The sequence below is a fragment of the Lampetra planeri genome, chromosome 13 (genome assembly GCF_965212315.1).
Source record: "Lampetra planeri chromosome 13, kcLamPlan1.2.h2, whole genome shotgun sequence".
NCBI lineage: Eukaryota > Metazoa > Chordata > Hyperoartia > Petromyzontiformes > Petromyzontidae > Lampetra > Lampetra planeri.
In genome coordinates this window covers 13902906-13917187 of record NC_136119.1, presented here as the reverse complement: position 1 = coordinate 13917187, position 14282 = coordinate 13902906, and the positions used below count along the sequence as shown (strand labels likewise).

Sequence of the window (14282 nt, the reverse complement as noted above, 5' to 3'; positions counted from 1 at the left end):
TGAGGTCGTGGGAAAGACACCCAAAGTTAAACACACGCACGAGATGTGGTCACACACACATGCTTCATAATGCAAATGGCTGTTGTGCTATACAACGCCCTAAATTGTATGACAACTCCAAACATTACACATCGCCAATCAGACACATTTAAGATCAAATGAGATCACATTCAGACAACGCTCTACAAAAGGAGACCGGTTACAATTAATAAGGCTATATTAAACATTTAGTTGTACGCACTGTGCTCCAAAGACAAATAATACAGAAGCAGAGAAACAGGTTACAACTTAAGGTGCAGATAAAAGCCACAACCATGAATCAAATAAATAGGAAAAAAAACTGGTTTTAATTACACATAGTGGACGTTTCCAAGGCTCCGTATTATAATACCGTCGAAAAGAAACCGCTCAGACAACAGAGCTTTTATCATATATCAAATAATAATTAAATAATTCGCTAAAAAGACTAAATACTAAAGAACACTGTAATCTATCACACCAAGGTTGTTAGTCTCGGAGTAAATGTTACACCTTGCCTGTGTTGTAAGATGTATATATATAACGTTAATAAGTGCCAAACTTAAAAGAGTGACCAAAATGCGTCTTGGTGTTTGGCACACAGCCAATCAATGTCGGGTGTTGCATCTCGGGCTGCGAGCTCCTGTGCACTTCCCATTGCAGTCTCGTGCCTCCTCCTGCGTGGCCTTTAAAGGGCGACCGTTGCAGGTTCCCTTCTCACGAAGTTCACTTCAATCGCCCAGTCTGACAGTTGGTACTCACTCACTCGCCCGCCGCCTCCCCCTGTGTGTGTGTGGGAATTGCGACGTTTCGCGGTCCGTCGTTTGGAGTTGACAGCCGCAGCGGCCGCAGCGGAGTCGCCGTCCCCGCACGTGCGCACAGCGCGACCCACTGCCCCTGTGACTGCGCACCTCGGGGTCACCTCCTGCCCATTGTTTCCACGGGACATGGGAGCCAGGCGGTGCGTGGTGACGGGGATCGCGGGTCACGAGTTTGCTGTGCACGTTGCACGGATCCCACCGGGTTGCTCCACGCCGTTTAGACTCTGAGATCCGCGTCTTGCGAGGGTTGTTGTGCGTGGTTCCAAAAACGGATTCCTGAATTTCATCCGAGGGCGTGGGACCGTGGTCCGATCGTCGTTGATTGTCAGCTTTGGATCGACTTCTCGTCGCCTTTCGTCGCCGCGTGTGGCACACTGCTCCACGCCATGGCAGTGGAGCAAGTCGCTGTTTTCACCTCGTGGTGCTCATACATTTGAGGACAAACAATGAGCATTTGCCACCACATGAATCAGAAGCGCATGCGATTCATTCCATGGTTCACTGCCTGCTCTCAGGAGATGGGCTATGAGGGCAGGGAGATAGATGACTCTGCTCAGTGGTAGATTTAGTGTTCGTCATCACACAAAGTTAGCTGCACAGCAAACACTTACATCACAAGTAGCCCGAACAACGTGCACGTCACACACACACACTGCATGAACCCTGAGGCTACCGCAACATGCAATTTGCAATGCCCAAAGGGGAAAAAAACAGTTGTTAAATTTAGCCCAACGATGAATCATCATATCTTGAGCATAATTTTACAGTTGTTATTTTCACCGTATGAATAATAAAATAGTGGCGGGGAAACGTGCCGCGCGTTAAGCTGAGATATCGTCATCGCCATCGCATGTCTGTAGCGTGAACTTCTTTCGCACAGTACGTAGCGGGGGAAGGACAACAAGCCAAACGGTTCCCATCACTTCGCTTGCCATGCACCCCGACCCGCACCAACTCCCGGACCCCTACCAGAAAACACTGCCAGTAACTTACATCTTTCACCGTCTACATTCGCTACGTGATCCTGTCCACGCTGGCGATTGCCCCGTGACACTGCCGATCTCACTGCGCGCAAAGACCACGTGTCTCTGTGACTTCCTGAAGCACAGCACTCTCACACTTTCATATCGAGTCATTATTAGAATTTGACAAATTACGCCTACGCGATATAACCCCCCCGCCCTTCCTCCCCATCGAATTATGAAACCACAGCCCGATGTGAACGACTCCAAAACGTTGTGTCAGGTAGCGAAAACGGTGTCGCAGGTGCGGGTGGTGGCGGGATCGCCCCGGGGCACCGCGGCGCGCGTGCTCGCTGTGACGTCACCAGTCGACGTGCGTCGACGCATCCGTGCGTCACGGCTGGTGGTGTTCGGGTGACATTTCTCTATTTTTGAAACAAACCCCAAAAATGTGACGCTCGCACATTTTTTGAGTAACTTAAAAAGGATTTGAAGAATCAATATTTATGGCCTCGACCCCTATATTCGTCGAGAGCGCTTCTCCAATAATTATTTTAAAATGAGAATGGAGCACATTAAGTCTATTAAGAGAATTATTATTTTATTGAAATGCCGTATTCTTGTACAGGGAAATTGAGTTTTCAGGTCCATACGGCGTACGGCCGTTTCAATGCGGGCAACAAAAACTATAATTTGTCTATTTGTTTGTGTTTCTCCCTATTGATGGGAATTCGTTGGATGAACCTTCAGATGTATAAGGGGCACGGGGTGACCAATACGCTCTGAATTGGTCTGCGATTAGGTAGGGGCACTGGATAAGGGGTTGACAGCGACCCTCGCCAGTAAATGTCGTGCAGTGCGGCGGCGCCGCCGTGCTCGAGACCAATTCTATAAAAAAACAACTCAATATTTTCACGAGCCGCAGTGCGCTGTGTGGTGGAATCCGAGAGGGTGGTGGTCATCACCGCACAGCGTCACGAAGCAGTCCAGCAAGAACCCCCCCCCCCCACCGCGTTCTGGAGCTGCAGGTTGCCGCACCCTGCTCTGGCGTAACATTGGCCCACGGCTGCGACGCAAGTAACTATTAAATATGATTGTTTTTGAAGTGAAACAAATATAAGAATTTGAAACCACCTCTTGAACTGCCGCCGCCTTGTGGCGAGGGTTGAGTTTTGCACTGCGCGCTCAGTCTCGGGGCGGGCCGAGAAATTGTCACAAAGCGCCACCTGCTGCTTGCAAAACCTGCGGCGTTGGGCGACACCTCGCCAAGCCTCGCCACGTGCTGGGGCGCCGTCATTCACCACTTGTGTCGCCACTAGGGGCTCATCCCGGATTCCTAACATCTCAGTATACTGATGGTAACATTTTAGATTCGAAGCTTTCGTGACTACGAAAAAACCAAAGGGTATGATGGTAACATGCTACTCAGGCGAACCCGGGGGTCCCTCACCCCCTATCCCCTGCACTGTGGTGGATCAGCCCCTGTGTGCCCGAGGCCAACGCCAGCGTCCGCTGTGGGACACCGAATCCCGGAGTCCGACTGGGTGTGCGGAGACTCCGGGGAACCTCCATCGTAGCCCGGAGTGGAGCCGAAGGTCCCCCCCGGAGTCTTTGAGGCCGGCTCCGTGGGGCGTGGAGGCGCCCTGCGCCTGTGTAGAGCACCCTGGGGCCTGCTGTGTGGACCGTACGTGGTGGGTGTAGGGTCTGGTGACGAAACGACGGCGTTGATCCCTCCGACATGGACACGTGCGTGGTTTCCTTCCATCGCCTTGGTTGTAGCACCCAAACAAAGAAAGACCATCCCACCGCCGGTGGTCGGCTACCTTGATTTTAAGTTCCGATTAGAGCGACCTGGGCCCTGTCCCGACATCACCCGGTGTCTACACACTGGAGATGTTGGCCAACGTGCCTCTTAGTAGATGTAAGTTTGTTGTTGGTTAGTCTTGACCCTGCGACACCCTCTTCTGCCTTTTGATTTGCTATTATTTGATAATAAATATTGCTTTATCGTGCAGTCTTCCAATTATACGTATTCCCATCATAGGATCTACATATATATTTTAAATCAATGCAAAGCATAGTTGGCAAAAGGAAAAGGTGTGAGTTTAATCAGCACAAACGTGAAAGCCACCCTACATCCCTGTAAATCTGTTCAAAACTATTAAAGCAAACGAATTCAATAACAAGTAACACAAAACCTTTTCAACACGGTCACAGCACCACCATCCACACCAGCACTGCAGCTGAGCAGTTACTTTGCACAGCTTCCGTGGACAATGTACAATTCAAGTGCACCCTATGCCATTACCAAAAAACAAATGTTTTATATCTAAAAAAAATTGTTGTTGAATTTACAACAAATATGCCAAGGTGAGCTTCTTGTAGTATTCCTCTAGCCAGAGGACGGTAGCAGAATAACTTCTAACTTCGGGGGAACTTTTCCCTTCGTTCTCGATCGACATTGTGGTGATAAACCAAGCGGGGGGGGGGGGGGGGGGGGGTGCAACTCGAGGTGTTATACAACTGGCCACTGTGCAACTCTCGTGGGCTTTAATCCCAGGTGTTTTTTGTGGCTATTTGTGAAGTATGGTGCGCAGATTCGCATAGAATTGCGTGTTTTATCTATTAAAATTATAACATTTAAACCCCAAATTGGCAAAACTCCACAAGCAAAGAGTATGAGATCGAGAGGGAGATGCCGGCAATAATAATAAGAGTGCAGTGTACGTCTTTGACACGCATTTGTACTGACAGACGCGTTGCGATTCACAATTTTGGCCCGAAATCTGCCGAGACAGTGGCAATTCAGTCGTGACGGAATTACTCAAAGCGTGGAAATGAGAAGTTAATTAAATAATGTGTCTTCCAAAGCTGTTTACACCTCCAAAACTCTCACTTCACGACATTTCAAAGCTCTCATCATGCTCCCAGTATTTAGGCTGCACGTGGGAATGATTTGTAAATCTGCACCACCAAATAATCCCAGACAACGCAAAAGTGTTCATGTAACTTGTAAATGTAAAACATGTCGTGTGATTTTTTGTTAAGAATCATTGCTTTTCTTGAAGAGCGTTACAACCACAGACTTCCTTCTCTACTTGTTAATTTAAGCAAGATCACAAATATTAGTGCTATGTCTTCTTGCTTCTGTCGGTAAAGTCACGTAGAAGGGAAATAATAAAATAAAACGAATAAAATAATTCTCACGTTTCGGCCACAATGCAAGCAGCCGTCCCTCAGGTGAAGAACAGGGCTGTCGGAAAGACGCTTATTTTATTATTTCCCTTCTACGTGACTTTACCGAAAGAACCAAGAGAAGATGAATCCCTGCAGTCACGAAAGCTTTAAATCGAAAATTAGTGCTATGCTTTTTCTGGGAAAGGACATCCTAGATATTTTTTTTTCTAAACCAATGCCATAGAAAACAACCGCATCAGGAAATAAACCCGATACACTTTAACAGCAACAAAAATCGGCGATAACGAACCACATTGTATGAGAACGTGCGGTTGTGTAATCTGCAGCGTGTCACGGTGCTTTTCACAACTTAAAATTCAGCATGAGCTGTGAGATGTAGACGTCGTTGTCCTGCGACGTGTCGATGAGGTCGACGCAGGCCTTCCTCTCCAACGGCTTGCTCGGGTCCTCATCGGTCGCCTTGAAAAGTGCCCACATACTCCTTCCCTTCACTTGCTTGACGAAGAAAGTCGCTGCCTCCACAGACCACTCGTGCTCGGAGACAGTACCTTGGGAGATATACGTACGGTGAAGATATACGTACGGTGAAGATATACGTATGGTTAAGATATACATTCACAGTTACATCAGAGCGAGTGTCCTGGCTCAAGTGGGCATCGAGGTATTGGTGCTCTCATCTCCCGTTCACAGCCCCAAGACCCACGAGTGGAAATTCAACCTTTCATAAGGTGGGGGGGGGCTAAGTCTATTGACAGGACCACCACTGTTGACTTCCCCACAAAGTGGTCCTTATTTTAGTGACAATGGAGGGATGATGGGTCAAGTCAATCCCCAAATGGGATTTGAACTTATGACCATTCGATCGCAAGCCGCTGGCTCTGCCACCCGATTGGTGTTTGCTCCAATGACCATTTCAATTGTAGAGTTTATATTGTCTCAATCTCATCCCTACACTCCCAAGACATCTATCCACTCCAAACGGTTCCTTTGCATATGCACCATGACTGATGGTACTTTATCATATATATATTTTTTGTATTTAAAAATGCTAAATTATACGAACTGAAGATGTTTTTTGGAGGCATACGACTGGAAATCATGTGCGAGACATTATTGTATGCTGACCAACGTAACGGGTTCCCACCAAAAAGGCAACGGGGAAAACAAATTCCATCGATGACTCCAGTTCAACTCACCAAACAACTCGGCGCACACTCCCTGGATGGGAAGGGCTCTGAAGGTTAAGGGAAGAGGCAGAAGTCTGTCCAGCAGCACCAAACTGTACTCCCCGTAGTCCAGCTGGTAGACGTTGGCCATTCCACTCATCACACCCTTCACCACAACTCTGTAGAATCTGTCAGGTAACAAGCAAGCGATGAATGGGAAGGCACGGCACGAGTCGTACAACATTGAGATCAAGTCACATTTTCAAAAACGTATTTGCTCCAGTTCCAAATCCATCACTATCAGCGGCCTTGGTCAATCTCCTACTGATAGGGGGATGGGTAGTGGGGGATGAGTGCTGGGGAGCAGAATACCATCAGACCATAAATACAATAGTACATAAATACAGTACTATAATTAGTGTACTGACAAGTATCTTTTTTATTGTTTTGGTCTATTCACCAATGCCTATACTCTACACACACTCTATAGAACACAGGTATGTGTACATAATACATTTGGTAATGTTTTTTTAGGTTTTAATTGGAATTGCGGCTAGCCGGACTTTCCAGCTCGCTGTGCCAGGCCTGCCCCCCCCCCCCGTGAGTGCGGCTTGCAGAGGCTCCACTCTGCCGCAAACACAGCCCCCCATTTGTATTGCGAGGTGCGGTTGGAATTTTTTAAGCACTACTACTTGTCATTGGCTCATTACACTTTCAAATCGTACCGAGAATTGTCAATCTTTATTACGTTAAATTTGTGGATACATTTTTGTGTCGAATACAATTTCACTTCATCAGCGAGTGCACATTGTAATGAGATTGGTCGCGATGAGTTTCTTTCAGGCGGTGCGCCAACACCGACGTTCAGTTCCCTGCATTGATATTTTACAACAAACCTTCAACTTAGACTTAAAACTTTCGTGACTGCAGGAATTCATATTTTTGGTTCTTTCGGTAAAATAACTTAGATAGAAAACAAAAAATCTTAAATAAAAACAACACAAGCGGAATTCATTAGGCGCCTGATGAAGACGGCTTGTGTTGTGATCGAAACGTCGTAGATTTTTTGCTTTTATTTTAGATTTTTTTGTTTTATATCTACGTGACTTTACCGAAAGAACCAATAATATTATTTAATTTAATTTATTATTTTATCTTTAGACGTGACTTAACCGAAAGAACCAAATAATAATTCCTGCAGTCACGAAAGTTCTAAAATTAAGATTGAACCACTTCTACGGGGAAGTTTTAAGCTTATCTTTTTTGTCTCTCTCTGGCGACTTGTTTTCTCTGCCTGTGTCCTCTTTAGAATGTTCACACTCAAATTCTAACTTAGCAATCTTTGAAATACGTAATCAACCAGGCTATGCGTTAATTGTGTGTTGACCGACCCTCTGTGTTGTATTACATTACATTTCGATATTTTACTAGGTTATTTAATTTTAGTGTCTTTCTCCTGATTTTCAGGCTTGCTTGCAGTGTCATCGTACTTGCAGCACCACGTCTGTTGACCACTCATTGATATGCTAATTTTTTCTCTAACCCCCCTCCCTCTCTCTGCCTCCGCCCCCCCCTCTGTCTATTTAAGGCCACCCCACAGAGACGATCACCCCTCTCTGTTACCTGTGTTGCTCTCGCTATGTATCTTGGTGATATCTGTCTGCTAATATGTCTGTCTATAGTTTTCTGGTTAGATTTTATGTCGCTATTTCATTATACCTGATGATGATTGCGTGTGTTTCAATCGAAACGTCGTATTCTATTATTTAATTTAATTTATTATTTTATCTTTAGACATGACTTAACCGAAAAAACCAAATAATAATTCCTGCAGTCACGAAAGTTCTAAAATTAAGATTGAACCACTTCTACGGGAAAGTTTTAAGCTTATCTTTTTTCTCTCTCTCTGGCGACTTGTTTTCTTTGCCTGTGTCATCTTTAGAATGTTCACACTTAAATTCTAACTTAGCAATAGCAATCTTTGAAATACGTAATCAACCAGGCTATGCGTTAATTGTGTGTTGACCGACCCTCTGTGTTGTATTACATTACATTTCGATATTTTACTAGGTTATTTAATTTTAGTGTGTCTTTCTCCTGATTTTCAGGCTTGCTTGCCGTGTCATCGTACTTGCAGCACCACGTCTGTTGACCACTCATTGATATGCTAATTTTTTCTCTAACCCCCCTCCCTCTCTCTGCCTCCGCCCCCCCCTGTCTATTTAAGGCCACCCCACAGAGACGATCACCCCTCTCTGTTACCTGTGTTGCTCTCGCTATGTATCTTGGTGATATCTGTCTGCTAATATGTCTGTCTATAGTTTTCTGGTTAGATTTTATGTCGCTATTTCATTATACCTGATGATTGCTTGTGTTGCAATCGAAACGTCGTATTCTATTATTTAATTTAATTTATTATTTTATCTTTAGACGTGACTTAACCGAAAGAACCAAATAATAATTCCTGCAGTCACGAAAGTTCTAAAATTAAGATTCAATAATATAAACCTTCAACTCTTGAACATTTTCTGATTAAAACGCTCCAAAATGTAAAAATCCCAGAGGAACTTCTTACGAGCACATTCCCTCACCTGTCATCTTCAAACTTGGAGGCGTAAATCTTGCCGACCTGGACGCCGGTCGCAGGCCGAGGTGATTTACTGCGGTAATGCTGCTCCATTTCGTGCATCAAGCGGTCCAGCAAGGGCATCTCCTGGTAGAGTTGCACGACAAACTGGCTTGGTAGGTGGGCGGCGGAGACGAAAACTTGCTTCATCTTACCGAGCGGCAACGCGTGCAGCGGCGGCACCACCTCCTGCTGCTGCTGCTGATTCTGCGGTGGTGCAGCCGGCACGGGGGACAAGGAGCTTTCCCGCAGTTGAAAAGGCCTCGGCACTTTGGTGCCACCGAAATTGAACTTGTGAAAAGCTGACGGCTCCCCGGGGTACGGCGGCGATGACGCCGCGGCATCGTTGCCGTTCCTGCCAGCGGTGCACCGCTGCTCAAACGACTCGGGGGTTTCGCTTGAGCCGACCGGTGTGCTGGCTTCCACATTAAACCTCGTGTGAAGCGCTCTGGAGATGACGGTGTAGTTCACGGTTTCTTCCCAGTGTTTTCCATCGTTGAAAAATAAGTAGATGTTTGAGACAGAGCAGTCTATGGAAAGAACCTGAAAAACAAACAAAAAAACGGCTCCTTAAAGTCGTCGAGAATATTTTAAGTTGAATGCATTAGAGCCAGACTTGTAATAAGAGATGCACTCATGGGAATCAAAGGCAAATATATTTAGGAAAATAAATGTAGTATGATGAATTGAATGCTCAACTACTTATTTGGGAAGCACAATTTCAATGTAAGGAACCACTCTGATATAGGGGATAGACATTGTGACTGGGTTATAGGGGATAGATATCGTGACTGGGATATAGGGGAAAGACATTGTGACTGGGTTATAGGGGATAGACATCGTGACTGGGATAAAGGGGATAGACATTGTGACTGGGTTATAGGGGATAGACATCGTGACTGGGCTATGAAATCGTGTGGATAAAGCTTTAGGACAACAAATGCTCCCACCCATATAGCAGATGAGGCCTCCATAAATAGTTGAGTATTAAAACGTTTTAGGGGACACACTGCTAAAGGCTCACAGGGAGGGTAGAAAAATTCCTTCCGAACCTAAATGGAGGTTGCTTGGAGCTGCCTGTGCGTGAACTGGGGTTGACTTACCTACCGCATTCAGCAGACACCACCAGATTAATCATCTCCGAGGCCATGGGCATCCCCCGTTAACCTCATCCTCTGCTTCTCAAGCCTCCTCGATCGCTCGCTCCACTAATCAACGCCACTGAATCTGAGTTACCACGACTTCCTTCCTAAGTAAGCAGCAACCTAGCGGGAGATGCTACCACATTGGCATCGGCGAGTCGACGAGTGGATGGTAATACTCAAGGACAGAGAGACAAGAGGTAGCGATAGACAGATAGGGAGTGCAAGTTAATACTCAAGGACCTATGCCCTACACCCATTTGCCCGTTGCAGTTGGCTCCTATTGCCGGGCTAATCGCAACATTCCTAGGGACAATAACAGGGTTTTTCCCCTTTTTTCTGGCAACAAAACTGAAACCTTTAAACAATGATTCATGTCTGCATTAACACAATACTTGCAGTCAAAACAAAAACACACTATGATAATATATGCATTGTCCTTGAAACTGATTGGTCCACACCAAGGGACGGCTTTCTTTTATGCCTCGACCTAATTGGTGCTCGACCAGAGGACGCCAAAAGGCGTACAGCTCAAAGACAATGCACTATCAAAGTAATGAAAGTAGTCCTTTACTGCTAACCCTACCTCCTCCCTTTGTTGCTGCTAATCCTACAATGCATGAGCATAATATGACTTTGAAACCCCCCTCACCTCCTACGCATTCCACAAGTAGTGACTAATCCCATATCTGCATTTACCATAAATATGCTAAATTGCTCTGTTGATATGCAAATTCCTTTGTCAAGGCGCCCTTCCTCCCCTAACCTAGCTTAAATATACGCTGCCAAGCTTGGTGGTGTTCATTCAGATGCTGTCTTTCCGACAGACCTGTTCTTCACTTGAGGACGGCTGCTTGCGTTGTGGCTGAAACGTCGTGAGAATTGTATTTTATTATGTTTTATTTTTATTATTTCCCTTCTACGTGATATTATCATAGTGTGTTTTTTGTTTGCATTTTGACTGCAAGTCTTGTGGTTAATGCAGACATGAATCCTTGTAAAAAGGTTTCAGTTTTGTTGCCAAAAAAAAGGTGAAAAACCCTATTATATTTTGGTACTGGCAAAGGAGGTCTAATGATTCCTAGGGACCTTGGGCAATTCCAAGGAGGGAGGAGGTTTGGGTCTGTCAAGCTGGTTTGGGTGTTTCTGATGGAGGCTGCCCTCACTCCTGGCCTGTATTTCTCTGCCACTCTGAATGTCTGGAGCAGACATTGCCCACGTTGTTGAGATTTGTCCCCCCCGCCTTTGAGGAATGAACGAGAGGACGACTGGACGAGTGTTGCAATGTAAAATTATCCCCACTGGTTCAGGGGTATAAATGAAATGAGTACAACTCCACACTCGTACGTTGGATTTCTTTGGCACCGCACGTAGCCAATCGCGTTAATCGGGGGCGACTGTTTTCCAGCACCATGGCCCAACAACACAGGTAGTGAGTGACCGTCTCACCTTCACACCCCAGCAGTGTCGTTCTGCCACGCAGCTTCGCAACCAGTGCAGAACCTGCCCCGTCAAATTGATGTGCTGCTCCATGCCAGGACTGACCAGTCTGCACTTCACAACCTTAGTGAAACATCACTTGTGATCATTCAGCGCACAACCCCCTTCTCTTCTTGAATAACAAACATCAGTCAAACGGCAAGCAACAAGTCGTGTAATTCGAGATGGATGTCGACTGTTACCCACGTGCTGTCAAGACTTTTACTGCGTTTTAAATCATTTCTGGCCAGGAAGCAATGGACGAGCAATATGCATCCATCCGAAACTAGAACACTTGCACCTGGTCATTGCATTTTTATACTTGCCTGCATTAAAAAGAATTACACTATGGATCGGTTTCAGACAAGGACAGGACGAGCATTTCCTACCTGTGCAGGGATCTCCACCAAGTCCTTGATGTGTTGTGCACCGATTTCTACGAGGCTCGAACTGTCGACCAGTGCTCTTTTACCGTAATCGGTGAGGTAAACCTCCGCAATGCGTTGACCTTGAACACGCAAAATCTACAAGCATGGAAACATCTTTGTTGGGGTTCAGTATGTTTCTCGTGCACAATCTAAATAACACTTCAATATATGGCACTACTTATGTTGTACAACAATAACATAAAAGTTACCCACAAACTACTTTCCACAAAAAGTTTAAGAAGCCAATTACATTCTTAAAAGCAAATGGTTTTAAAAAGATGCAACTGTAAAAAAAGTGATTTACTTCATGAACTTTAATACATATTATCCAAGGATCGTAATGCAATTGATTATATTATATTTCGTGAAAATAGAATCCACACCTGAGCTCTTAAATTCCAGCACTTGTGACCAAAATGCAGTAAGTCACAAGAGACGATTACGGAGGGTCTCACAACAACCACCACCGTCATTCACCACTAAGTGGCGGTGACTTCACGACGGCACTTGTGCCAGGCTAGGTGCAATTTGAGGCCATGTGAAATGTCGAAGGCCCGCTGTTGGCAGGAGGTCATAAGACAGACCCAGGTGCGCCATGGATTGACTGAGATGACTGGCAGATGCACAACCTGTGCTCCCGATTGTACCACAATGAACACAGCACAAGACAACCCATGTTACCACCCGCTTCTCGGTGTAACGTGGGTTGTGTGTCTTGTGCTGTGAACTTGTAGTGGGCAACGAGGGTAGTGCGAGGGAGCCTCTCTCAGGCTCCCTTTTGCTATCAACGTGGACAGATTTGCAACAAGAGCAGGAGGATAGAGCGTATCGCCGTGTCAGAAAGCGCTTTCAGTTTCCACTTGGACGTTCCCGTGGCTAAATCTGTTGTCACACAGGGCAGCCGCCTTGCGCGGGTTGTGACGACGTCGTGACGCCAGCTGCCGTCACACGCGCGACAGGGGGAGGGGGGGGGCATGCGGCTCAGCCGCCAGCTCGGACACCAATCCCCTTCTTCAGGAACGTGTTTAGGAAAGGAAGTGCAACGTGTGGTTGGAGGGACAACGGGGGTTTGACAACACGGGGGAGAGGAGCCAGAGGTGGAGAGCCGCCGCAGCAGCAGCAGTGCGAGTGGTGGAGTAAGCGCGCTCTCACCTCCGCACGCACCAGCGGCCTCCCCTCCACGTGTTGGACGAGGCACCGCATGCCACTGAAAAGGTGGGGCATGGGCTCCAGGCATGCCACCTCCTGACAGGAGAACATTTACTTGCAAATTACATACACTGCATGATCATGCACACCGCGTGAGAGATTTAGCGCTCGTATGCGTGTTAGGGTACCAGGGCTACATAAACGTGTTTGCTATCCCTGTGCCAATATAAACCCTGGACACCCTTGTTTTATCAAGTGATTTTCCAGGTGAATATCTTAAAATGGTGGCTTGAGAAGAGCCGGCAGGAAGGACGTTACACCACGTGGTACACAAAGTAAGATCCTCACCTTTTCAATCTCTAAAAGGATTTTGTCCACTTTTTTGACAACATTTGTCTTCATTTGGCAGAAGAAAAAACCATCACTGGTCACGTGCTGAATGTAGACGTTTCTATAAGTCACGTTCACCTGAAAGAGAAATTGACTATTAGAAATTTCTTAACCGAGGGTTTAATAACTTAAAATGTATTTTCCAATGTTAACTGTGAACCACAAGTCCAAAAAACAATACAGGAACTGAAACTCAGATTCAAGTTTTTCTACTGAAGTTATCCAACCAGCAAATTGTTGCGTGCAACATTCACACGAGTAATTGACTTGGGTAATGTGGAATATAAATGTAATCATGACACCCTTAAATAAGGATAACCCTGCGAGCATTTCCCAGCGCTCTCCGACACAGCTACACGTTCTGTCCTGCTGCTCTCTACTGTGATACTAGTTATGAGCGCAAGATCATGACAGGTTGTCTCTTTCACTGCCGTTAAGACAACTGCATTTGGTCAAAATGCAGCGAAAAACATTTACCGTTCTTAAAACCCGACTCTATTACGTCAACGAAAGTCCAACTGTAAATTGCTACGGATTAAATGTGTCGCACGACGTGCGAGTGAAGTAACGTCCCGCACAGAGGCCCGACGGGCATTTTAAAAGAAGACGTTACCACCAACCTCGGGCTGCAGGGCAAGTCGCCGGTCCTCGAGGGCTCTCAAACAGGCGGCGTTGATGTTCGCCCCAGAAGGGTCGAACAGAACCACCAGGGCTTGGGGGATCTTCTTCACAAGTTTCAAGTGCAGGATGTGGTCATGAGCCATCGAGCAAAGGCAATTGAGGACCGCCTTGTCCCTGCAAAAGTATTCCAAGCCTAGCAAACCAACAAAGACAAATGTCAAGTCGGTGAAGTGGCGGCGGTGGGTGCTCATCTCATTTTTATAGCCCTGGTGGTGGAAATTC

The 14282-nt window shown here is 46.2% G+C and overlaps 1 protein-coding gene across 1 annotated transcript in view; it reads right to left on the bottom strand.

The window, feature by feature from the left end:
• Positions 1-3882: 3882 nt before the first annotated feature.
• The window catches only part of TDRD7 (tudor domain containing 7), an 18982-nt gene continuing 8582 nt past the window's right edge, over positions 3883-14282 (bottom strand). Inside the window, exons 8-15 of the mRNA XM_078600253.1 lie at positions 14000-14193; positions 13338-13457; positions 12993-13085; positions 11802-11936; positions 11383-11496; positions 8757-9334; positions 6196-6353; positions 3883-5547 (exon numbers count right to left, since the gene is read on the bottom strand). Of these exons, the coding sequence (XP_078456379.1) occupies positions 5342-5547; positions 6196-6353; positions 8757-9334; positions 11383-11496; positions 11802-11936; positions 12993-13085; positions 13338-13457; positions 14000-14193 (1598 nt within the window). The 3' untranslated portion in view covers positions 3883-5341. The remainder of the gene's footprint in view (positions 5548-6195; positions 6354-8756; positions 9335-11382; positions 11497-11801; positions 11937-12992; positions 13086-13337; positions 13458-13999; positions 14194-14282) is intronic.